Source organism: Pongo abelii, chromosome 6 (assembly GCF_028885655.2).
Source record: "Pongo abelii isolate AG06213 chromosome 6, NHGRI_mPonAbe1-v2.0_pri, whole genome shotgun sequence".
Lineage (NCBI taxonomy): Eukaryota > Metazoa > Chordata > Mammalia > Primates > Hominidae > Pongo > Pongo abelii.
The window spans coordinates 425099-451531 of record NC_071991.2 but is presented as its reverse complement, the minus strand read 5'-3'; the positions used below and the strand labels follow the sequence as shown (position 1 = coordinate 451531).

Below are 26433 nucleotides of genomic sequence, written 5' to 3'. Positions count from 1 at the left end.
ATCCTCCATTCTGCATCCCTCCATCCACCATCCGTCCACCATTCATCCATCCATCCATCCATCCATGCATCCATGCATCCATGCATCCATCCATCCACCATCCATCCACCACCCATCCACTGTTCATCCATCCATACATGCATCCATCCATCCATCCATCCGCCCATGCGTCCATCCACCATCCACGATACCTCCACCATTCACCATCCATCCACCATTCATCCTGCATTCTCATCCATCCACCATCCACCATCCATCCATCCACCATCCATCCACCATTCATCCTCCATTCTCATCCATCCATCCATCCACCCACCATCCATCCACCATCCATCCACTATTCATCCTCCATTCTCATCCATCCATCCATGCATCCATCCATCCATCCATCCACCATCCATCCTCCATTCTCATCCATCCATCCACCATCCATCCTCCATCCATCCTCCATCCACCATTCATCCTCCATCCATCCATCTATCCATTCATGCATCCATCCACCATCCATCCATCCATCCACCATTTATCCTCCATTCTCATCCATCCATCCACCATCCATCCATCCATCCATCCACCATTCATCCACCATTCATCATCCATCCATCCATCCATCCATCCATCCATCCACCATTCATCCTCCATCCATCCATCTATCCATTCATGCATCCATCCATCCACCATCCAACCATCCATCCAACATTCATCCTCTATTCTCATCCATCCATCCATCCACCATCCATCCTCCATCCACCATTCATCCTCCATTCTCATCCATCCATCCACCATCCATCCATCCATCCACCATCCATCCATCCACCATCCATCCTCCATTCTCATCCATCCATCCATCCATTCACCATCCATCCTCCATTCTCATCCATCCATCCATCCACCATCCATCCTCCATCCATCCTCCATCCACCATCCATCCATCCATCCACCATCCATCCATCCACCATCCATCCTCCATTCTCATCCATCCATCCATCCATTCACCATCCATCCTCCATTCTCATCCATCCATCTATCCACCATCCATCCTCCATTCTCGTCCATCCATCCATCCACCATCCATCCTCCATCCATCCTCCATCCACCATTCATCCTCCATCCATCTATCCATTCATGCATCCATGCATCCACCATCCATCCATCCATCCACCCACCATTCATCCTCCATTCTCATCCATCCATCCACCATCCATCCATCCATCCATCCACCATCCATCCATACATCCACCATCCATCCATCCACCATCCATCCATCCATCCACCATTCATCCTCCATTCTCATCCATCCATCCACCATCCATCCATCCATCCATCCATCCACCATCCATCCACCATTCATCATCCATCCATCCATCCATCCATCCATCCATCCATCCATCCATCCACCATTCATCCTCCATCCATCCATCTATCCATTCATGCATCCATCCGTCCACCATCCATCCATCCATCCAACATTCATCCTCTATTCTCATCCATCCATCCATCTACCATCCATCCTCCATCCATCCTCCATCCACCATTCATCCTCCATCCATCCATCTATCCATTCATGCATCCATCCATCCACCATCCATCCATCCATCCATCCATCCACCATCCATCCACCATTCATCATCCATCCATCCATCCATCCATCCATCCACCATTCATCCTCCATCCATCCATCTATCCATTCATGCATCCATCCGTCCACCATCCATCCATCCATCCAACATTCATCCTCTATTCTCATCCATCCATCCATCTACCATCCATCCTCCATCCATCCTCCATCCACCATTCATCCTCCATCCATCCATCTATCCATTCATGCATCCATCCATCCATCATCCATCCATCCACCATTCATCCCCCATTCTCATCCATCCATCCACCATCCATCCACCATTCATTCATCTATCCATCCATCCACCATCCATCCATCCATCCATCCACCATCCATGCATCCATCCTTCCATCCACCATTCATCATCCATCCATCCATCCATCCATTCATTCATCCATCCATCCATCCACCATCCATCCATCCATCCATCCACCATCCATGCATCCATCCTTCCATCCACCATTCATCATCCATCCATCCATCCATCCATCCATCCATCCATCCATCCACCATTCATCCTCCATCCATCCGTCCACCATTCATCATCCATCCATCCATCCATCCATGCATCCATGAATCCATCTGTCCATCCATCCCTCCATCCATCCATCCACCCACCATCCATCCACCATTCATCCTCCATTCTCATCCATCCACCATCCACCATCCATCCATCCACCATTCACCATCCATCCACCATTTATCCTTCATCCACCATCCATTCATCCACCATCCATTCATTCACCATCTACCATCCGTCCTTCCACCATCTATCTTTTATCCTCCATCCACCATCCATCCATCCATCCATCCATCCATCCATCCTCCATCCATCCTTTATCTGCCATCCATCCATCCATTAGCTATTGTTACCTCCTCTGAGTCAGATGTGGCTCTAGGCAAGGGGATGCAGTGACAAGATACAGCCCCACCCTATGAGGCTGATACTCCAGTGCTTTAAGGCACGGGGGAAATAAAGCACAGAAACCAAAGGGACTCACAATGTCTTTTGCCCTCAGGGCTGGGGGCCCTGTGGGGGCATTTCTGAGTGCCAGGCATTGTTCCACAGAGCCCTTGAGCCTGTGGCGGGCAACAGGCTGGGAGCCACATTTATTGAGCACCTGCTGTGCACCGAGCACACTTTGGGCTCCTCACACAGCAATGAGCTCACATGAACTCCTATAGGGGAGATTTCAATTTGCAGACAGGAGAAGAGCTGGGGGAGGAGCCCACATGCTGGGGAGAAGCCACCGGTGATCTGAACCCAGGCGGTCAGTCTCCCTGCTGCTGTTTCTCAGCAGGGAGTTGCCCCAAGGGCTGGGTGGTGGCCGGGTACTGTGGGTGGACACCTGTGAGTTTCCTGGAGTTCGGCTTTCATTCAGAAGCTGGGTTGGAACAAGAGGAGGCCGGACAGGCACCCTCAGTGTGACCTTTTATCTCGGCAGTCTTGCTGGCCCTGGCCAAGGTGGGTCTCAATTTCTTTCTGGTCTCCACTGGAATTACTTAATGGATAAAAAATAACCATGTCCAGGGCTCAAGTATCAGCCGCGGGAACAGCCAGCATCGGCAGCCAGGGACCTCTCGCTGCCCGGCCAGTTCCGGAAAAAGCCTGCCTCTCCTCCGCACAGCTGGCTGTGTGTGGGTGTGGCGAGGGTGGGGGGTGGAAGGAGCACTGGACCTGGAGTCTGAGGGCCCTGGGTGCAAATCGACTTCACCCCAAGGAAGTCAGTATGACTTGAGGCAAACCAATGACCCTTTCTTTAAAAATTGGCCAACGAGGGCTCAGCATGGTCACCGTGAGGGTCCAATGAGGTGACTCGGGTGGGAGCAGTGGCATCACTGGCATTTTCTCATCTTCTTCCTCCTTCCTTCCCCCTTGGCAGTGCAAGGTGTGATGGCTTCCTCGCCTGATGGTGACACAACCAGCCTCATCCTGGTGGTGGGCGCCCACGTCACACAGGCCATGCTCCAGCTTCCCGGGTGCCCACGTGTTTATGAACCGGCCCCATCGTGGTGGTGGGCGCCCACGTCACACAGGCCATGCTCCAGCTTCCCGGGTGCCCACGTGTTTATGAACTGGCCCCATCGTGGTGGTGGGCACCCACGTCACACAGGCCACGCTCCAGCTTCCCGGGTGCCCACGTGTTTATGAACTGGCCCCATAGTGGTGGTGGGCGTCCACGTCACATTGGCCATGCTCCAGCTTCCCGGGTGCCCACGTGATTATGAACCGGCCCCATCGTGGTGGTGGGCGCCCACGTCACACAGGCCATGCTCCAGCTTCCCAGGTGCCCACATGTTTATGAACTGGCCCCATAGTGGTGGTGGGCACCCACATCACACAGGCCACGCTCCAGCTTCCCGGGTGCCCACGTGTTTATGAACTGGCCCCATCGTGGTGGTGGGCGTCCACGTCACACAGGCCACGCTCCAGCTTCCCGGGTGCCCACGTGTTTATGAACCGGCCCCATTGTGGTGGTGGGCGCCCACGTCACACAGGCCACGCTCCAGCTTCCCGGGTACCCACGTGTTTATGAACCGGCCCCATGGTGGTGGTGGGCGCCCACGTCACACAGGCCACGCTCCAGCTTCCCGGGTGCCCACGTGTTTATGAACCGGCCCCATCGTGGTGGTGGGCGCCCACGTCACACAGGCCATGCTCCAGCTTCCCGGGTGCCCACGTATTTATGAACTGGCCCCGTAGTGGTGGTGGGCACCCATGTCACACAGGCCACGCTCCAGCTTCCCGGGTGCCCACGTGTTTATGAACTGGCCCCATAGTGGTGGTGGGCACCCACGTCACACAGGCCACGCTCCAGCTTCCCGGGTGCCCACGTGTTTATGAACTGGCCCCATCGTGGTGGTGGGCGTCCACGTCACATTGGCCATGCTCCAGCTTCCCGGGTGCCCACGTGTTTATTAACTGGCCCCATTGTGGTGGTGGGCGCCCACGTCACGTGGGCCACACTCCAGCTTCCCGGGTGCCCACGTGTTTATGAACCAGCAGTGAGATGGACGTGTCTCCCATGGCCAGCCAGGCCTCCTCCGGCTCTTCCTACCTCATTATGTGCTGCGGCCTGGATACGCTGGAGCTTTTAAATAGAGTAGTTCCACTCTAGCATTTGATTCTGTTACGAATGGAATGGCATCCTCCAAATTTATAGGTGGAAGCTGTATCCCCCACGTGACTATATTTGGAGACAAGTCATTTCAGGAGGTAATAAGATTGAACGATCCCATAAGGTTGGGGCCCTAATCCTAATCCTGTAGGACCAGTGTTCTTATGGGAGGAGGAAGAGACACCAGGGATCCCCGCTGTCTGTGCACAGAGGAGAGGCTGTGTGAGGATCTGGGGGAAGGCTGCCGTCTAGAAGTTGAGGAGAGAGGCCTGTGGAGAAACCAGCTGTGCTGGTTCCTTGATCTTAGACGTCCAGCCTTCAGAGTTGTGAGAAATAAATGCGTGTTGTTTAAGACCCTCAGCTTGTGGTTTTTGTGACGACAGCTGCAGTACCCTAAAATACTTTCCAAACTCCACGACAATATGGACCCCATCTCCCGTTACCGCTTAGGAGCAGGAGAACAAAAAAAGAGGGCTGGCAGGGGCCGGGGATGGGCGTTCTGGGATACTGGGGTCCTAGCTGACTTTGGACAGGTCTCTTTTGTCTCCCCACTGTAAGAAGGGGACCTTGGGCCCAATGGTCTCTACACGATTCTCCACACCAGAAGCTCTCTGGCGTCTTGGGTCTGGGGCCACTGCTCAGTGCAGGGAGGGCTTGGTCTTGGTAAGGGCAGCAGTATACTCTGAGGGCCCAGAACAAGGCCTGGTGTGTGAGCTGGGCCCTGGACCCGGAAGAAGGAACATTGACCTCTGCCTCCTCTTCACCTTCCGTTCTGCAGTGATCGTGGCCAACACCCAGGGCTCCAGTCCATTCCTGGGGCTTGGGGGCACAGGGACCCATAGAGAATGCCCACTTGGCTTGAATGAGGGTTACCCCTGCATGACCACTGTCCCTGGAGTGTGCAGAGGACACTCTCAGTACCACCAGATTCCAGCCCGCCTGCCGGGAGTCCCCAGGACAGTCACCCTTGCCTTGGTTACAGGGGCCTCTGTCCTCCACATCTCAGGGAGGTGGACAGCCCACACGGTGCACAGTAAATGCTCATACTCCTCAGCTTCTCTTAAGGGTCAGAAATCAAGGGCATACCTAGAGGCCAAAGCATTCTTTGGGCCTCAGTTTCTCCATCTGTAGACTGAGCAGTGGGCTCCGACCATTGCTGCCATCCCCCTGAGGTCTGTAGGATCTCAGAGGTTTATTTGCAAGGAGTTTCCCCCAAGTTTCCTCCACATAAATCATCCTGAGCACACACATACCTACGCACCTTGAGGGTGGCAGGAAGTCCAGACATTGCTCCTGACCCCCTTAGGTCCAGGCCCAGGACACAGCCCTATAAATCCATAACACAGAGAGCACCAAGGGCCGAAAGCATCCTCATGGAAAGCAGGGCTGTGGGAAAGAAGCTGAGCCACCAGGGGCTCTCGGGGGCTGGAGCCTGGCCCTGAGGCAGAGACACAGAGGGTCCTGTATCAGTCAGCGCCCTTCAGAGGGAGAGAGACAGAGACACAGACACAGGGAGATTGATTTAATGCACTGGCCCACGTGATGGTCCAGGCTGATGAATCTGAAATCTGCAGCAGGCCCTCAGGAGAGCAGGCTGGGAGCCCGGGCAGGATTTTATGTTGCAGTCTTGGGGCAGAGGCCCTTCTCCAGGAAGCCTCAGTGTTCATCTTCAACTGCAGCTGAGGCCCAGCCACATCTCGGAGGGTGATCTGCAGCACTTACAATTAGCCAATTGTGCGTGTCGATCATATCTGCAGCACAGCCACACTGGCACCTGGACGGGGCTTGACCGTACCGCTGGGCACTGTGGCCCGGCCGAGTGGACACGGGGGGGTGCCCATCTCTGTGCTCACGCTGTTGTTGTCCGCTGGCTATTGTGGTGGGAGTGCCAGCTGACCTCCAGCCATTGGCATCTGCAAACTGCAGCCAAGGGCTCTCCAGAGATCTAGAGGCCCTAGGAGCAGCCTGCGACCTCTGACCCGGCTCTCATGACCCTTGGGTGGGAAGACTCTGAGGGTCCCGTGCCGGCCCCTCACTGGGGCAGTCCCCTATGGTGGTGACAACAGCCCTTCCCCGCCTCAGCCCTCATTCCTGCGAAAGTTCCCTGGGATGGCCTCCCCATAAACCTATTTCCAGGTGATCCCAAGTTAAGACAGCCCTGAGGGAGACGGGTCTGTGGGAGGAGAGGGAGCTCCTGGGGTCAGGGACCATCCCTGGCTCCATCACAAGGGCTGCCTGGGCCCCTCCAGGGAGGGGGAGCCTCCCTTAGCCTTGCAGCTTTGGGACACTCCAGATGACCTGGAGCCGCCGGCCAGGTGGAGCATGGTGCCGGCCTCTCCTGGTCTCTGAGCTCAGGGCTCTGTGCATCCACGGCCCAGAGCTAGGTCTGGCAGAGGAGAGTTTCCAAGCCTCAAGCTCAGACTATCTCATAGATGAAGGAATCAACATGAGCCAGTGAAGGCAGGTGGGGCACGGCCCCAACTTTGCCACCTAAGGCGACCTGGATCCTGAGGCCGGCAGCCCGCAGGACCAGGGAGGGAGGGTGGCGGGAACACGCAGAGAAGCGAGCTCTGGGAGCACCTGCCATGCCCTCCTGCCGCCCTGGCCAGCACAGGCTGCGGGGACACAGAGGGAACTTGGGAATGAGGTCGTGGGGGCGGCACCTGCCCCATGCACTGACTCATCCTGGCCCTTGGTGAGTGCTCAGGGCTGGGCTCTGGACTCAGTCACGCTGGGGCCGGCTTTGCTTCCGTGCAGCTGGGGCTGGACAGAGAGGGAGACACCCACTTCTCCACAAGCCTCTGTCTGGCCGTGTGATTCTCAGAAGGAGCTGGGCTCTGGCTGGAGCAGGCTGGCGAGTGCCCATCTCGCAAGGCACCTTTCAGCCTGACCCAGGCCTCTGCCAGTGGCCAGTCTCACGTGGACCCCCATTCCCTCCTGTGTGTGGCAGAAGCGGCCGGGCATTCAGAACAGAGCTGCTCTCAGAGCCTGACAGTGATGGATAAGCCGGGACTCTGGGTCACTGCCGGGTGAGGGGCGAGCCTGCTTCACGCGGGCCCAGAGAAGCTGGACGCGGTCCCTGGACTGAAGGAGGAAGTTCCGGGGGGGAGCGGCTGGGCAGGTGGACGCCTCCGCTGAATCCGGCGTTTCCGTGGTTATTTCAGTGAGCGACCCCAGGTCCTGCTGAGAAAGAAAAGGCGCCTAGCACAGCCGCGTCTGCCAATGGCCAGGCGGCTGCCGCCACCGGCCTCAGGGTGTGCCCATCGTGAGGCCTCCTGGAAATGGCTGGGCTGAGCAGTGCAGTTTAAAGAAAAACCCAGAGAAGAAGGCGGCCCTTCCCTACTCCCGTGTCCTTGCAGCCTGCCCCAGAGGTCACCTGCCTCCCGAATTTGATTCTTCCCGGGGGTAGCTCATTCTCCCTCCTCTCATTCATTAGCCCCTGCAGGGACAGGGCTTTCCTTCTCAGCCCTCCTGTCCTCAGCCGCAAAATGAGGTAGCCGTTCTAGGTCAGAGCTGCCTGGCAGCCTCACGCCTGGTTTTAAATCTGCTTGTGCTGCCTGAAAACATGTAAAAAAAGTAATATTTAGTTTGAGCCTATATTTTAACTCCACCACCCAAACATTGTCATTGCAACGTGCAGTCAGTGTAGAAACTGCTGGTGAGAGTGCGGTCATGAGTCGGCGCTGACTCCCTCCCACCTGTGGCTGGTCTCACCGGGACGCGCTCCAGGTGCTCCGTGGATGCAGGGGGCTGGGGGCTGCTGTGGCTGGCACAGCTCTCCACCTTCTGTGATAATCCTTGCACCTTTAATGGGCCTGGCTCAGGCTCCGAGCGGGTGCAGTGGAGGCCCCAGGTCAGAGAGAGGCGGAGACCCCCAGGCTGGAGATAGAGATGGGAGGGCCTGGATGGGGCCGGGCGGGGCCGTGGGGAGGGGTTGCCATGGTGCAGTGTGGGGCCCTCGGTCCGTGCACCCTGGGCTGCCTGAGGCCTGGAGGTGGGCACCGGGGTGGATCTGGCCTCTGGTTCTGTCGTGTCCACTGGGACATGTGGCCTGGGCAAGCCAGGGTCTCCAGGGGCTGGGGAGGTCCCCCTCACCCACTCTCAGGCACGGCCCCCGAAGGGAGCAGGCCAGGGTGGCAGAAAAGGGCGTCCACGCCCTCGGATTATAGGGACTTGCATGGCAGCAGGCTCCCCACAGACCACTGAGGGTGCTGAGACCCGGGTAGGTGGGAGAAGTCGTCCAAGCGCAGGAGGTTACGTGGTCCGGGCCACGCCGGGCCCCACCCCTGGGTGCTGCTGCCTCCAGCCTTATTTCCCTCCGGCCGATCTCGGTCGTTGTGGGCGGCATCATCGCACGGACATGCACAGGGCCTCCAGGGCCTCACACTCCGGACGTGACCAGCAGAGACGGTCCCTGCAGCCTTGGCCCTGGGATGCCTGTGCCGGGAACAGGTGGCTTAGTGGGGCCTGGCTGTGGCCTCCTCTGCGTCCAGGCCTCCCCCCGGCCGCACGGGGGGGCCGCCCCGGCCCCTTGGCCCTCATTCTGGGGGGGTGTGGGCCAAGCTCCCTGTGATTACCTCTAATGGGCAGCCCCTCCTGGAGCCCTTTCATCTGATCCTCAGAGTGTTTCACAAACACTGACTCATTCACCTCCCACGGCCTCGGAGGTAACTTGGTCCATTTGGTAGGAGGGAGACTGAGCCCCCTCATTGTTCAACGTTTATTGCTGGGCCACCCAGCAACTCATCCCGGCCTCTTCCCCTCGAGACCCCAGATGCAGGAATTTGGCCAGAGAAGCAACGGGGGGGCCCCTCCCAGAGGGCCAGGTGGAGGGGCCAGGCCAGGCTCTGAGCTGAGACGGCTCCTCTGTGTGTGCGGCTGCCTCTGAGCCAACCGGGCAGGGCTGCTGTTCCACCCCGGGCCGTGTCCGTGCCAGACACTTGCTCACTCATGTCCCTTTGTGTGTGCACAGCTGAATCCTCACCCGAGTCACACAAGTCTTCCAAGTAAGTTCCGTTCTTCCCCGTTTTTACAGGCAAGGACACAGAGCTTCGGAGAATTCGGCTCTTTCGGCCCAGGTAGCGCAGAGACTAAGCCTGGGAGCTACCGAGATCAGGCCTCTCTGGCCCCCAGAGTCGTGCTTCTCATTGTGCGTATGCCGTCACCACAGAGCGGCATCTTGTTTACGAACTGCCAAGCATGAGGTTAGGGTGTGTAGTCAGGATCCACGGGGAACAGGCATAAGCTGAGGAGTGAAATGGGATTGTCCAAAGAGGAAGGTGCTTGTAATTGCTGAATATTATAGTTCCTTCCTCTCAGTTTCCATCTCAGCTAAACTGTAATCAGACTTCGTTACAGCTTAGACAGTGTTTAAAGGGAAACGCACGGGGCCAGCGATCCCTGTGCCTGTTAGTTCCTGCTTTGGGACCTCCTGCAAGCCAAACAGGCCATTCTGAGCTGGGGAGCATGCCCGTTCTCGCCTGCCCACCTGCGTCTGCTTTGATAACCTGGACATTATCCCAGCTCTCCCCGCGCCCGCCTGTCAGTCAAGCTCTTTGTGAAGTCCCTTTCGTTTAGACACTTCTCCTGCTCCGACGCAGGGTAAAAACGTGTCTTCTGTGTGACATGGAGGGAGGTGGAAATTACTATGTGCATAGAAAACTGTAGGTTACACAAATAACCTGTCACCGGAGATAGGCAGCCGAGCTTTAAATCAACTCCCCGGCAGCCAGGGCCTTCGTGTGCCCTGGGGCCACTCGCCCTGCACGGGTGGCCCATTGCAAAATTCCACCTGCCTCCCGGTGGCTGCCGCGCAGAGCTTCTGTCTGAAGCTTGTTTTCCTAACAATGTTGACATTCTTCCCGGCTGTCTTCGGCAGGTCCCTCGCCCCAGGAAGGTGGGGGATGACCCGGCCAATCTCTCTGGAGCCCACAGCGTGCCCAGCAGAGCTCAGAAGGGCAGCTTCTGATTCCTCGACGCTGACTCCAAACGGCTGCTCTTCCCCATCCGGGTGCTGCCGGTCTCCAGCCAGCATGTGCCAGACTTGGAGGGGACAGCAGCTTGAGCTCATAAAGATACAATAATAATCGTAAGGAGCATAACAGGGGTTGGGCGTGGTGACTCACGCCTGTAATCCCAGCACTTTCGGAGGCCGAGGCGGGCGAATCACGAGGTCAGGAGATCGAGACCATCCTGGCTAACACGGTGAAACCCCGTCTCTACTAAAAATACAAAAAACAAAATCAGCCGGGCGTGGTGGCGGGCACCTGTAGTCCCAGCTACTCGGGAGGCTGAGGTAGGAGAATTGCTGGAACCCGGGAGGCGGAGGTTGCAGTGAGCCGAGATTGCTCCACTGCACTCCAGCCTGGACGACAGAGCGAGGCACCGTTTAAAAATAAAATAAAATTAAATTAAAAAATGAGGAGCATAACAGTGGCAGATGGCCTTTGGTGGGTGAGCCCCTGGCTGAGCTTTGAGGGAAACCACATTCGAGTCTTGCCATCTCAGGGAGTAGGTCTCATTGTCCCATAGAAGTGCCTGGGGAGAGGACAGCCGGCCTGAGCTGCACCCTGGCCAGGGGTACAGGAGGCTTGGAAATAGTTTTCTTAGACGTGGCCTGGCCCAAGATGCCTCTCGACTAAGCCCGACATCCAGTTTCCTATTCAGAAGATTGGCCCCTCGGTCGTGCAGGGGGTGAGGAGAGTGCTTCTTTGGGGAGGAGAGATTTGGAAATCCATTTAAATAAAAAGTCAATGGGGAGACGCCGGGCACCGGGGCCGTGTGAGGCCTCCTGAGGCGGGTCACTGGGTCTGAGGTTCTCTGTGTGGGAGGACGATGCGGCTGTAGGGTCTGCTCACAGGCTGGCCAAGGCCTGCTGGGCGCCCAGAGCTCCAGGAGCAGAGAATTTTACAGATTTTCATGTCAGGAGGGTGGGGGAGAGACTCTTCCCCCGCCCCCTCCAGCAAACAGCCGTGGAGGCCTCCGGGGACCTGTGGTTCCACTCGTGGGACTGGGGAAAGAGCCCCTTAGCAGCCGGTGCCAGGGCTGTGGGCGTCAGAGGGTGCCGTGCCAGACCCTGCCGGTCGGATCCACAGCGCTGTTTTACAGGTAACTCGGGAAAGTTGCTTGCACCAGGCTGTATGCCCCCGCTCCCGCACAAGGAGCCCCCATGGGGTAGGCTGCTCTGGCCGTGCTCCCCCACACGGAGCTCCCACGGGGTAGGCTGCTCTGGCCCCCGCTCCCGCACACGGAGCCCCCACGGGGTAGGCTGCTCTGGCCCCCGCTCCCGCACACGGAGCCCCCACGGGGTAGGCTGCTCTGGCCCGTGCTCCCGCACACGGAGCTCCCACGGGGTAGGCTGCTCTGGGCCCCTCTCCCGCACACGGAGCCCCCACGGGGTAGGCTGCTCTGGTTTGTTGAATGAACTTGGACGTTCTCTGTGCCTCACACCTTGTCGACCTGGGCCGAGGGGAATAGACAGGTCAGGGTGGTCCCAGGGCGTCTGGGGGGGCCTCTCCCAGCCCAGTGCAGGGCCCGGCTCTCCTACCTGGCTGGCCGGCACCGGCAGCAGCTGTCATTTGGAAACTATGTGACAAGGCAACCTGAGGCCTGGAGTCGGGGCCTGTGTGCCCGGGCCAGGGCGGCCGCTCTGCTCTCCGGGGTCATTCCTCCGGTCGGGTTAAGCTCCTGGAAACGGGGACCCAGGTGCCTTCTCTGGAAGGGAGGGTCTAGGCCACCCCGGAGGTTCCACTGAGCAGGGTCCGGCCTGTTCCTCAGCCATCGGCCCTCAGCCATCGGCGCAGCCTGGTCTGGGAGCTGCTGCGTCACCTGCGGGTGTCACTCAACACAGATCCCCGGGGAGCCAGGTGCGAGGGTTGCAGCCGCTGGCTCTGAGCCAGGTTCCTGGGCAGGGGGAGGGAAGCAGCGCTTGGGGGGCCGACTGTGGTTGAGGCCCTGTGCCCACCACGCAGGCACAGCAGAGCTGAAACGCCCCTCGGTTTGCCCAGCTGGGAAACAGGGCACCGATTTGCCCAGAACCACCAAGGCCGTGTTCAGATTTGGGGCTCCACGCCCGACGTGCCCACGGCCTCTTGCAGAGGGGCCACCCCTTCCCAGTTCCTTGCCACTCCCCAAGGATGCCGAGAAACCCACCAGGGAGGTACCATAACTGTGGCTCCTGCTGACCCAGGCGTTCCCTCCGTCGCGGTGTGGATGATTTATGTGCCCAGGACTGGGTGACCCGGGAGGAAGGAGCACCTAGTGTTTCACTGAGAGGAGGGCACTGGGGTCCTCCAGGCGGGCTGGCTCCAGGCAGGCACCCACATCCTGTCACCCCTGCCAGGACCCCCTTCTTCCCCACTGCACCCAGCCCAGGCCCTTCCTTCCTTTTCAAAATTAAAATAGGCCAGGCGCAGTGGCTCATGCCTGTAATCCCAGCACTTTGGGAGGCCGAGGCGGGCGGATCACGAGGTCAGGAGATCGAGACCATCCTGGCTAACACGGTGAAACGCCGTCTCTACTAAAAATACAAAAAATTAGCCGGGCGTGGTGGCGGGCGCCTGTAGTCCCAGCTACTCGGGAGGCTGAGGCAGGAGAATGGCGTGACCCCGGGAGGCGGAGCTTGCAGTGAGCCCAGATCATGCCACTGCACTCCAGCCTGGGTGACAGCGAGACTCTGTCTCAAAAAAAAAAAATTTAAAATAAAAAAATGTTTTTTGACACAGTGTCTTGCTCTGTCACTCAGGCTGGAGTGCAGTGGTGCGATCATAGCTCACTACAGCCTCGACCTCCCTGCCTCAAGGGATCCTCCTGCCTCAGCCTCCCAAGTAGCCGGGACTACAGGGCCTGCCACTACACCCGGCTAATTCTTTTATTTTTTGTAGAGACGGCGTTTCCCTAAGTTGTCCATGCTGGTCTTGAACTTCTGGGCTCAAGCGGTCCTCCTGCCTCAGCCTCCCAAAGTGTTGACCTCGCAGGCGTGAGCCACTGCGGGCACCCCCTTCCTTCCTTTTTCCCTTCCTTTCCTTCACTCCCTGAGCTGGATGCAGCAGCATCTGAGTAACCGTGAAGTGCCGTGTGCGGGGACGTCCTGCACAGCTTTTCTTAGGGGGTTTTATGGAGTCGGTGAGAAGGATAGCGGTTGTCAGGTGGATGCCCCAGCACTGCAGGATCCAGCCGAGCCCCACCCCCGGCCCAAGGAGCCCCTGGGACCCCGCCCTGTGCCCCTGCCTGGGAGCAGGGCAGCCGTGGCTGGGCGGCCTGGGCGGGCGTGTTCTCCACACTTCAGGAGGAGGCAGCTGGAGTTATTGGCCCCATTTTTAACCTGCGAGGCTTGGAGTGATTACATGGCTTGCCTGGGGTCACACAGCTGGAAATGACAGGGGGCGGGGAGTGGGGATCTGACGTGGGGTCTGCGTGGGGTCTTCTCCCCACGTCCCACCCCGCCCTGTGCTGGCAAGTCAGGCTGAGGAAGAGCCGGCTTCCGTGGGGTGACAGACTCTGCCCCTCAGAGACCTTCCTCTGGGTTCCCTGTGTGGCTGCTTCGGTTTGTGTCTTTGGAATGAGGGTGGGGGCACTGCGGCCTTGGGTGGGGCTCCGGAGGGCCTGAAGATTCTGAGAGAGAAGAGAAGAGCCTTCGCCCCAGGATGCAAGATAAGGGGGGCAAAGGGGCAGGGAGAGATGGCAACCCCAGGAGGCTGTCGTCAGGCACAGCTGCAGAGGTGCTCGGGAAGCCGGCAAAGCCACAGACAGACTGGGCCGGCTGCATCCTAGCAGAGGGCGTTAGCAAGGACTCTTCAGGTCCGAGTGACGGAAACCCGCTCAAATAGATCCAGGCCAAGGTGGGTATTTACAAGGTGGATATTTCTGGTTCCTACCAGAAAGTGCGGGGTGGTGGGCTTCAGGCACGGCTGGATTCAGGTGCTCCCACAGCACGATCAGGGCGTGGACTCTCCCACCTCTGGCTCTGCTTTTCTCCACCTGGCTGCATTCCCAGACAGGCTCCCCACACTCTGGTGGCCCTGCAGGGAGGGGCCTCTTTCTGAGTGTCCCAGTCTCAGAGTCTGAGTGACTCAGCCTGGGTCCCTGCTCACCTCTGAGACAATCACCGGGGTCTGGGCCAGCCCTGGGTGGAGGGGCCACTGGGAGCCTAGGGGTGGGGGAGCCCCCAGCCACACTGACTGAGATCGAGCACTTTCCCAAAGGAAAATCAGAGTCTTAGCTGGAAGGGAAAATTGAAGTTTGGCCAGCAAACACCACAGAGGGCTGAGTACCCCCCTCTTGCTTACCTCCCGTGATGGGGAGGTCATCACATTCGAGGACCCCTCTTGCTTACCTCCCATGACAGGGAGCTCATCACGTCCGAGGACCCCTCTTGCTTACCTCCCATGACAGGGAGCTCATCACGTCCGAGGACCCCTCTTGCTTACCTCCCGTGACAGGGAGCTCATCACGTCCGAGGAAACTTGTTCATGGAGCCCCAGAAGGGTGATGGCCACCCCGTGGCCTGTAGGGGCGGCTGGCGCTCACTCCTTTTGCAAGCCCGGCAGTCTGTGCTCAGCCCTGTCCTGCAGAACGGATGATGCTTCCCAGCCCCAAGAACTCCCCGGGCCCTGGGTGGGAGGAGCTCTGGGAAATGCAGGAAGAAGATGGTCTTGGGCCTTCGTGCCTGTCTGGGAGGACCCACAGCTCCCAGGCAGCTTGGTCTGGGTGCCTGTGCAGGTCACAGCTCATGTGTGGCCTCCTGTGTCCCGAGGCTGAGCCTCACCGCCACCCACACACACCTGCCTATGATGGCTGCCCCGGCCAGTCTCCTGATGTAGGCCCAGCCCACTGTCCCCTGTCCTTCGGACACCCCCACCTCCAGCTTCCCAGATGCACAGCCTGAGGGCTCACAGCAGCCCAGCCCCAGGACGGCGGGGCCTTGCTCTCAAGCCAACGCTGGTCCCTCTATCCATCTTCCAGCCCTGAACCCAGAACCCCAGCCCTAGCCCCCGTCTCCCATCCCACCGAGTGCTGGCCACGGTCCCCACCCCCCGCCTCCACCCCACAGCTGCTCCCAGGGGCCTGCATCCCTTTTCAACTCCGCAGCTCTCTCCCGGTCTCCTGCCCAGGCCTTTCTTTCCCCAGGACCACGGGACCAGGCGAGGCTGCCCAGTCTGGGGAAGCGGGCGCCGGCCTCCCTGGAAGGCCACAAGGCACTGGAGCTCAGGGCCAGAGATGTGTCTGGAAGCCGCTGGGGACAGGGCCAAGCCTGTCCGGCCCAGCTGCTCCTTTGTTCCAGCCCCTGCCCCCCACAGCCCCGGCCATGGGGCCGGCCTTCTCGGCAGCACTCTCCGGCCAGCTCTAGGCTGGAGGAGAACATCCATTGTGGCCCCAAGGCCTCACCCAACCTCACAGCAGCTGCCCGGCCCCACCTCCTCTTCCTTTGTTTGGGGCATTTGCTGACCGTGGCCTTTTCAGTCCAAGGTGGGTGGCTACAGGGAGCAGAGGGTCAGAGGTACCGAGCCCAGAGGCCCCCAGGACCCAGGCAAGCTGAAGCCCTTGGACAGCCCGTGTCCAGCCTCTTCTTTGCTTTCAGATAAGAACTTAAAAAAGAAAACATCCTATAGAAAAGAAGCTCAGCTTTTCCCCGCTGCTGGCTGAGTGGGTTTCCTAAGAGCGAGTATTTCCTCCACCCCAGCAGCGCTTTTCAGCGAGGAGCATCTCCGTCTCCACGGAGGGCAGCCTGGAATGGGGGAACGTGGTCAGGCTGACATTGCTGGGGCCTGTGCGGCTCGGGGTGGGCTGGCAACCGTGACCACTGGCTCCGAGGAAGAAAGGGCCCAGATGGGGAGTGTCTGCCAATACCAGTGGTGCAAATGCTCCCACCGGGGCTGGCTTCGAGCTGCCAAGGGGACACACTGCAGGCAGGGGTGGGCACCCTGCGGTGACACCCACGTGACCCGGCCTCAGACAGACACGACCCACGACCAACCTCGGGAACCTGGAGGAGCGCACAGGGCTGCAGCTCGAGAGGCAGTGGCAAGTGCTGTGTTCAGCGCTTCTGTTTTTAGTGACTTCTTTATTTGTAAGTTCTTATGATTTAATTTGTTTCTGAGAGATGGTTTTGCTCCATCACTCAGGCTGGAGGGCAGTGGCGCAACCACAGCTCACTGCAGCCTCAACCCCCTGGGCTCAAGTGATCCTCCTGTCTCAGCCTCCCGAGGAGCTGGGACCACAGGTACATGCCACCGCATCCAGCTTATTTATTTATTTTTGAGACGGAGTCTCGCTCTGTCACCCAGGCTGGAGTGCAGTGGCGCGATCTCGGCTCACTGAAAGCTCCGCCTCCCGGGTTCAGGCCATTCTCCTGCCTCAGCCTCCTGAGTAGCTGGGACTACAGGCGCCCGCCACCACACCCAGCTAATTTTTTTGTATTTTTAGTAGAGACGGGGTTTCACCGTGTTAGCCAGGATGGCCTCGATCTCCTGACCTCGTGATCCACCCGCCTTGGCCTCCCAAAGTGCTGGGATTACAGGTGGGAATCACTGTGCCCGACCTATTTACTTTTTTATCTGTAGAGATGAGGTCTTGCTGTGTTGCCCAGGCTGGTCTCTCCTGTCCTCAAGCCATCCTCCCTCCTCGGACTCCTGGCGTGCTGGGATTACAGCATGAGTCCCCACGCCGGGCTGATTTAATTTTAATAGTTCTGTGTATGACGGCCAGCTCGCCCGATTCCAGGACATGAAGGCTCAGCTCTTACGAGCTGGCTCCGCACACCACCTGTGGGACGGCTCCAATTCACACCGGATCCCAACAAGACCGATGCTTTGGTCTGAGTGTGAAGGCCCCAGCGAAGACGGCACCATCCTTAGCCCCAGACAAGAGGGGTCCTGTGTTCCCCTCCAGCCCCGCTGAGGCCTGAGCTGCTGAGTACCCCAAGGGCCTGGGGTTACTGAGGCTCCTGCCCCAAAGGTCCCATGAGCACCACGTGTCTTCCTCTTCCAAGTCCTCTGCCTGCGGTGCTGGGCCTGGTGTGGGGGCAGCCAAGGGCACTCAGTGCAGGATCTGGACCCAGCATGTCCACTCAGAGTGCGGGCCCGGCACGAGCCCGAAGCCCCCTTCCCGTGAGAGTGAAGCCGGAGGCGATGGAGGGAGGCAGGGGGCACGGCTGTGTGTCATCAGGAAGCTGAGATTTCTAACCTTGAGTCTGAACGTCCAGGCTGGTGTGAAGTCTGTCACGGCAGGAGCACGGAGCCTATTCTGCATGTTCCACGGGGCATCAGCCGGGGCGGGTATTTAATGCCAGGACGCGCAGTGTGTGGGCCTCTCTTGGTCTCCAGGCCCTGCCTGCGTTAGGGCATCAGCTGAGTTGGCCGTATTTAAATGCTTGCCCATGTAGTGCCTGGGCCTCCACAGAGCTCCAGGCCCCGCCCAAGACGGTGCAGGCCTGTTCCAGGTGGAAACACACAGAGCTCTAGGCCCCACCCAAGACGGTGCAGGCGTGTTCTGGGTGGAAACACACAGAGCTCTAGGCCCCACCCAAGACGGTGCAGGCGTGTTCTGGGTGGAAACACACCCGGTGAAGGCTGGAGGAGGGAAGAGTGAGCTCTCCCTGCCTGGGAGTCTCCGAGGGGTCCAGACTGAGTGTTGAGGGTGCAGGATGGGAGGCCCCTGGGCTCAGCGGATCCCAGGTTGTGCAGGGTTCAGTAGGTTTCGTTGAGGAATTCGGACTCTGCCCCAGGGGTGATGGGAGCCAACAAGCAGCAGCTACCTCCTACCTCCTCGCTGTGATCCGGGTGCTCAGAGGAGCCAGGCAGCGTGGCTGAGGCCACACAAGTGTGCGGGAGGGGGTGCAGAGCAGGGCCCTGTTGTGCCTGAGGACAGAAGGTGCTTCCTTCCCAGGGCAGCAGCCTCCCTGCGGGAAGGCGGCTCTCCAGGGCTGCCTGGAACGCATGACCGACGGCTTGCAATCTGCACCCTGTGATTTATTTATATGGGGTTGAAATACTGCAGGGGTCCCGTGCTGCTGTGTCAGGATTGGGCCCACGTAGGAAGCATAATGCGCGCAAACCATTTGCCTTGCATGAAAAATGCACGATGGCGTCGGGAAGCCGCTGGGAAGTTTTGCGACGCCCGTGCAGGGGTCCTCGCACAGCCGACTGGCTGTCAGCGCCCCGGTCCTGCCGCCCGTGTTGCCAATGGATGAGCCAAACGTCCCTCGTGCAAGGTGCCTTGGAGATCCAGCAGACACCGCGCCTCTCGCCAGGGAGTGAGGGAATGGTCTTCCCCTGGGACCCACGAGTTCCTCCTCAGCTCCACCTTCACCCACAGGCCACGGGGAAACCACCCGGGGCAGGGGGCTCAGCGCACCACCAAGAGCCTTTTAAAAAGGCTTTGGGTAACAGGGAGAAAGAAAGCCCAGTTTTAAACACCAAGTGTGGTCTGCAGGAACTTCCTAGGGCAGCCTGTCCAGTGGGAGTGTCTGTGGTGATGGGAATGCCCGTGTCTGTGTGAGCCACGTGCTGGTCACTGGTCACATGTGGCTGCTGAGCCCTTGAAATGTGGCTCATGCAATTGAGGAAGTGTGGCCTGTGCAATCGAGGAGCCAGCTTTTAAGTTTTATTTAATTTTAATGAATTTAAATGTAAATGTAAATAGCTACCATATCGGACCATGTCTAGGTTGATGACAATATTGTCTCTTTTTTTGGCTTTTTAAAGTGGTTGTATCGTTATTATTATTAAATTAAATTAATTAATTAATTTTTGAGACAGGGTCTTGCTCTGTCGCCCAGGCTGCAGTGCAGTGGGGCAATCACAGCTCACTGCAGCCTCAACTTCCCATGCTCAAGCCATCCTCCCGCCTCAGCCTCCCAAGTACCTGGGACTACAGGCACGTGCCACCACGCGTGGCTAATCTTTTATTTTTTGTAGACATGAGGTCTCACTATGTTGCCCAGGCTGCTCTTGAACTCCTAGGCTCAATTAATCTTCCTGTCTTGGTTTCTTGAAGTGTTGGGGTTGCAGGCGTGAGCCACCTGTGCCTGGCCTATTTTTCATTTGTAAATATAAGGGGTACAAGTGCAGTTACATGGAAACACTGTGTAGTGGTGAAGCCGGGGCTGTCAGCGTAGCCATCACCAGAGACTGTACATCGAACCCACCGGGAACTTTCTCATCCCTCGCTCCACCCTCCCGAGTCTCCACGGGTGAGTGTTCCCCACTCTGTGTCCACGTGCACTCATCATTTGGCTCCCACCTGTAAGTGAGGACACGTGCTCTTTGTCCTTCTGTTTCTGAATTGTTTGACTCAGCACTGTGTTCTCCCGTTCCATCCATGTTCCTGCAAAAGGCACGATTTTATGCTTTTTCACAGCTGAATAGTACTCCATCGTGTATATGCGCCACATTCTCTTCCTCCAGCCGTCTGTTGGTGGAGCCCTAGGCTGATTCCGTGTCTTTGCTATTGTGAACGGTGCGCTGTGATGAATGTGCACGTGCCGGTGTCTTTTTGATGTAATCATTTCCTTTGAGTAGCTGCCCAGCAGTGGGATTGCTGGATGAGTTCTGTTTTCAGTTCTTTGATAAATCTTCCTACTGGGCTCCAAGGGGCTGACAATATTCCCAGTGAGGGTTTGGGAGACGCAGGTGTGTGCACGTCTCAGAACTCATCTCATGGAACTGTTAAGATCTATGAATTCCACTGTAAATTTTACCTAAAACATGAGAACTGTTGACAGATATTGGACTCCAGTTAATACTTCTGAAATATTTGTATTGAAATATAATGTTGTCTACAACTTCCTGTGAAATGCATCCAATAAAATAAGATGGGTTGATGGAGGGGTGGAGGGACAGAGCGGTGAATGGGTCTATGGTGAAGAAATGAGCCAACGTTGATTGTAGAGTCCAGGCGGAGGCGCCGGGCTTCACGATAAAATGCTGAAGAAGCTCCAAATACAGTCAGGGATGGAGTGCTCTCTTATTACTCTGGGCGGGTCATGGTGTAAGTTTCCCCCATTAGGAGAATCAGAAAGCAATGGGAGGGGGTGGTGGGGAGTGGGGCTGCCTCTCGCCAGCTCCTGGGGGCCACCACTCTCTCTTCCGCCAGTACCATGTTCAGTGACATCACAGGGGCAGCGCGAAGATGGCTGTGGCAGCAGCGTTTACACCTCGGAAATTGGCAGCCGCTGCGAGTCACAGTCTTCCTGGGTTGCCGATTGTTAGACGTTTGCCAGCACAGCACGGCGAGTGGCAGGGAGGCACTGCCTTATCCCCCAGGGAGAATCCCTGAGGACAGGGCAACATCGACTTAGCTGTGCCACCTGCACCCAGGGAAAGTCTCTGAGGACAGGGCGGCCTCGACTGGGCTGTGCAGCCTGCACCCAGGGAGCGTCCCTGAGGACAGGGTGACATCGACTTAGCTGTGCCACCTGCACCCAGGGAGAGTCTCTGAGGACAGGGTGGCATCGACTCGGCTGTGCCGCCTGCGCCCAGGGAGAGTCTCTGAGGACAGGGTGGCATCGACTCGGCTGTGCCGCCTGCGCCCAGGGAGAGTCTCTGAGGACAGGGTGGCATCGACTCGGCTGTGCCGCCTGCGCCCAGGGAGCGTCTCTGAGGACAGGGTGGCATCGACTCGGCTGTGCCGCCTGCGCCCAGGGAGAGTCTCTGAGGACAGGGCGGCCTCAACTCGGCTGTGCCGCCTGCACCCAGCACAAGTCCTGGCCCAGAGTGAGTGCCTGGCCTTCGTGTGTGGACTTGCTGTGGGAACAGGATGGGTGCAGGACAGTGAGTGTTGGTGCAGGGTGGAGGGGAGTGGAGGGTGGAGGGGAGGGGAGGGGAGGAGAGGGCGGGTCCGGACACCTCTTATATTTCCAAGCCTGGAACTGAGGTGCCCCTCCTTCTGTCTTCTCCACCCCTACAGGGGCCGTGCTTGTTCCTGGGGCAGCTCACTGTGGCTTCTGAGCCCCAAACCCATCGGCTGGACGGCCCACGAAGGGCCGGTCATTCATCAGACAGCTCAGGGCCATTCGCAAATCAGGTCGCCACCCTCTAGAGTTTGTCTCCTCCTCAGCAGGCCCAGCAAGGGCGTTCCTTGGCTACACAGGTACAGAGGCAGGTGGCCAAACTCCGGCCCCGTGAGGGGCCCTCCCCACCTGGTCTGAGGGCCCAGCCCCTCCCCGTGTCCTCACATGAGCAGCAGCAGGACGATCTCTGCCTCCAGGGACCGACCTCCCTCCCGAGGAGCATTTAGAACAAGCCCTGGGCGTGGGAATGCATCCCTGGGCTTAGTTCCCGAGCAGGCTTGGAGGGGAGTGGCCCCATCTGCCTTGACCAGAGGCCCAGTGGCTTCTGTCCACACTATCACACGCACACTCTCACACACACACGCACCCCCTCGCACACGCACACACACCCTCTCTCACACACACACACACACCCTCTCACACACATGCACACCCTGGAACACGCACATACACACGCACACACACCCTCTCACACACACACCCTCTCACACACATGCACACCCTGGAACACACACACACACACGCACCCCCTCGCACACGCACACGCACCCTCTCACACACATGCACACCCTGGAACACGCACACACACGCACACAGCACGCTCCATGTTTAGATAAAATGGGTTCATGGCCGTTCTGTTCTGCAACTTGTTAATCGCACCATTTTGACTCTTGCTGTCCTGCTGTCCACACGCAGATGTGCCCGGCGCCGTGTCCTCTGCCGCAGGGTGCCCCCACGGCGCTCCACACCCCTCGCCCGGTCCCCAGGTGCTGTGCACCTTCGGGCTCCTGCCGGATGACAGACAGGCACCTGCACCTCAGAAGCATCCGCAGAGCCCCCGCCCTGGGCTGAGGCCTTTTTCTTGTGTCTGCACAGGGCTGGCTGCCGCTGGGCACTGGTGCCGTCCGCCGGGTGGGCTGAGCGGCTTCGAGCTGGGTCTGACGTGTGTATCATTGCCGGTGTATGAGGTCGGGCGTCTGGTCACCGACGGACGGCCTCCCTGCGTGTCCTTCTCTGGGATTCGCCTGCTCCCGCCCTTTGAGAGAAGCATGCCTTCCACGTTACACAAATGTTCTTCCCGCTCTGGCCCTGCCCTCCCCAGCAACGGGACACAGGCCGGTGCTGAATAAGCCCTTGTTGGCCAGGGCTGGGCACACAGTGAAAGGGGTTTGTGAACCGAGCCAGGGCCGAGAAGAAAGCAGCAGCCACCCCTGGGGAGTGGGGACCGGGCCGGGGGCTCTGTGCCAGGGCACGCTGATGTGCCAGGGCACACTGAGTCACGGGGCAGGGGAAGGTCCAAGGGGCCGCTCCCGTCCCATGGATGGCCTCGCTGGCCAGCGTGCCTACCCTTGCGGGGCCTCAGTTTCCCAGTGGGCAGGTTCCCGTCCATTGCCCTGGGGTCAGGCTGGCTCACGTGCCCTGAGAGACGTCCCCTGGGGCCTGCCCTGCCAAACACCCTCCAACCGGATGTACCCACTGTGGGGATATTTTCCACCAGGCAGGAGGCCTGATGTGTGTAGGGGGGCTGCTTCCACGCCCCAAGGGTGTTCCCCATCCCTGACCCCCTTCCTCAAAGTCAAGGAGCAGCATCCAGATACACGGGGTCCACGCGGGAACGGACAGTCCCTGCCCACTTGGCAGCTGAACGCCCTCGGCAGAATTGCCTTCTGCTGACAGCAGGTGCTGACGTGCGCCCAGGTTCCCTGACACCGCCTGTCAGCGGCCTCGGTGCAAAGACCAGGCTCTGGCACAGACAGCTTTCCTCCTCCGAGGCCCCCCTTCTCCTCTCCCAGCCCCGAGCCCATGAGCCCACCAGGAAGGAGGGAGGAGGGAGAAGGCTGACCTCCACTTCCTGGGGTGACTCCCGGCTGGAGCAGAGCCTCGGTGGGGCAGAGGCCTTGGTGTCTCCAGCCCGTGTGTCCACCCCGGCCCAACCCCCTCCTTCTGAGGCCCCTGGGGTAGGATGTCCAGTGCCGGCTGCCCATGGGGCTGCAGGTCTGGGCTGCTTCTCCTGGAACTCGGGGTCTTGCAGCTGTGCTGGAGAGAGCTCAGCCTGAGTCCCATGGGCCCGGGTAGGGCAGAGCACATTCCTGGGCTCCTTCCCCAGGGCTCCTTCCCCAGGGCCCTCCGATGCCTGATCCTAAGGGCGGTGTAGACAGCGAGAAAGGAAGTGTGTTCTCTGGGGGGTGCAGTGTGGGCATGGCATCACTGGCCACCACGCATACCAGGAGGAGGCTGAGGGGCATCTGCAGGGCGGGATGGACAGGGGTGGGCGGCTACTGACGCTGGGTCGAGTGATGGAAACTCGCTCCATCTCCATGAGAACGCATGGGTCACAGGGCTGCAAAGTCTGGGGGAATGCACGGCTTCAGGTCCGGCCTGATCCAGGGACTTGGACGCTCAGCCACGGTTGCACCTGCCTCCCTCTCTGTCCTGCTGCCCTCTGGGATGGTTTCTGCTGCAGGGAGGCAACCACATTCCACGTGCAAAGGAGGTGTGACCTCCTTCACCCCTGCTGGGCTTAAAGAGGCACAGCTCTCCCAGTGTTTCTCGAGGACAGCCTGGGCAGTGTTTGGGGGTCCCCAGGGCCTCCTGCTCACTGTTGGCCATCGCTGGTCCTCTCGTAGGCCGGATCTGTGAAGGTGCCCACCTGAGATGGAGCAGGGTTGGTCCCCCCAGACACAAGAATGAGAGGTCGAGGAGGGTCCCAGACAGAAGCTGGGGACCAGGCAGGGGGTGCGTTCAGGGCCCAGAGTGGCCACACAGCCCCCATGAGGCCATCTCCACATGGAGTTCGTGGGACCTTATCTTAGTCCCTCCTGGCTGCTGGAACAGAAAACTCTACACTAGGCAGGTCATAAGCAGCAGAAATTCACCACTCACAGCTCCAGAGGCTGGAAGTGGAGACCAGGCGGTGGCAGGTTCAGCGTCTGCTGAGGGCTTCCTGGGTCATAGACGGTGCCTTCTGGCTGCGTCCTCACATGGGACAAGGGTGAGGAAGCTTTTGGAGCTCTCTTTTCTAAGGGCACTAACCCATCCACGGGGCTTCACCCCATCGCCTCCCCAAGGCCCTGCTCCGAACACCAGCACCTTTGGAGTGAGGATTTCAGAGCAGGAGTCTGGGGCACAAACATTCAGTCCATAGCCCCCTAGGACCCTCGGTGGGTGGTCCGCCTGCCCTTCTTGGGGGTGGACGGGCTTGTTCCTTGGCCTGTCATGGAGGCCACCAGTGCGGTGCCCGAAGTCTCCTCCAGATCTCTTAAGAGAAGAGAGAGACGCCCGCACCCCTTCGTGCTTCTCCTAAAATTCAAGGAGGGTCTGGAGGACCCTTAATCCCAGCCTGAAACCTGGGCTGGGCGTCCCGTCCCCGGCGCCACACCCCTCGCCCTGAAAGCTCCCAGCAGCCTCAGTGGGTGCCCCTTCCTCACCAGGCCTGGGGCACCTGGCCCTCTGGGGACGCTGGGTCTGCGGGGGTCTTGGGGTGGACATGATGCTTTCTCATTCCCTCGAGGACAAGCCGGCCTGAGCAGGGGGTGCCGTGCGTAGGACGGGGAACCCCTGGAACCAACACCCGGGCTCCGTCCGATGCTGGGAGTTGGGGGAGTGTCGGGGGTCTCCTTCCGATGCTGGGCATGTTAGGGGAGTCTCGGGGGTCTCCGTCCGATGCTGGGCATGTTGGGGGAGTCTCTGGGGTCTCTGTCCGATGCTGGGCCTGTTGGGGGAGTCTTGGGGGTCTCCGTCTGATGCTGGGAGTGTTGGGGGAGTCTCGGGGGTCTCTGTCTGATGCTGGGCATATTGGGGGAGTCTTGGAGGTCTCCAGCCTCAGCAGCTGCATCTGTCACATGGGAAGGATGCAGAGTGCCTGGTTCCTGGGTTCCTGAGCCTCACATGAGCTCGGATTTATAAAGAGCTGGAAGAGGCCTGGCTCCCGGCTGAAGCCCAGCAGGTGTTTGTCCAACAGGGTCAGACGATGCGGCCCCCGAAGTCGGCAGGCCTTCCCCTCTGGGCAGGTGGCAAGGAGCTGCCTCTGTTCACAAAGCTCCAAGCTCTCCTATTCCTTCCCCGACGCCCGAGCTTAGTTGAGCGGAGGGTGAGGGGAGTGTCAGGCACGCAGCGCCTTGTGGGAGCTTCCCCTGCCCTGCAGGCTGCGCAGTGTCTGAGAAGGACTCCTCTGCCGTGGGAAGGAGGCGTGCCCAGCACCCGGACCCTGCCCTGACCCGCTGTCCTGCACCCGTCCGCCTGCAGGACCCTGCAGCCTGTGGAGGGAACCCCTTGCCCGAGGTGGGGTCCTGAGCTCCCTCATTCCCCCCCCCCCAAGGGCTCAGCTTTCCTTTCTCCGACCACCTTTCCCTAAATTAACTGTTTTTGGCATGGGGTCCCCTCCCCACGACTTGCCTCAGGCTCCCACCATCACCGCCCCCCAGCACTTCTTCAGCCTTTGTGTTGAAAAGACCCCAAAGTATACAGCTGGGGTCCTGCTTCCAAGGCAGCTGCATGGGACCCTTCCTATCCAGGGCTTAGGGTCCCCAGCACTCAGGGTGGCCCGTTCTCCCTGGAGCATCTGTGTCCACTGGGAAAGAGGAGGCAGTGGCTCTGGCCACACCAGGAAGCCTCTGGTGGGCATGGCTGGGCCCTGTACATGGGCCTGGGAGTCCCCTCCTACAAGCAGGGCCCTGGCTGTGATG

At 59.1% G+C, this 26433-nt stretch overlaps 1 protein-coding gene and 2 pseudogenes across 1 annotated transcript; all 3 read left to right on the top strand.

The window, feature by feature from the left end:
- Positions 1–317: 317 nt before the first annotated feature.
- On the top strand, positions 318–899 carry LOC129053678 (guanine nucleotide exchange factor subunit RIC1-like; the record flags this gene model as incomplete). Its single annotated transcript, XM_054545629.2, has 1 exon — positions 318–899. A coding segment is annotated over exon 1 (531 nt), but the record flags the coding sequence as incomplete, so codon positions are not given.
- Positions 900–1029: 130 nt separating this feature from the next.
- Positions 1030–1834, top strand: LOC129053679 (splicing factor 3A subunit 2-like; annotated as a pseudogene).
- A 15629-nt stretch (positions 1835–17463) lies between these two features.
- LOC100435641 (uncharacterized) lies at positions 17464–22878 on the top strand (annotated as a pseudogene).
- The last annotated feature ends 3555 nt before the right edge of the window (positions 22879–26433 follow it).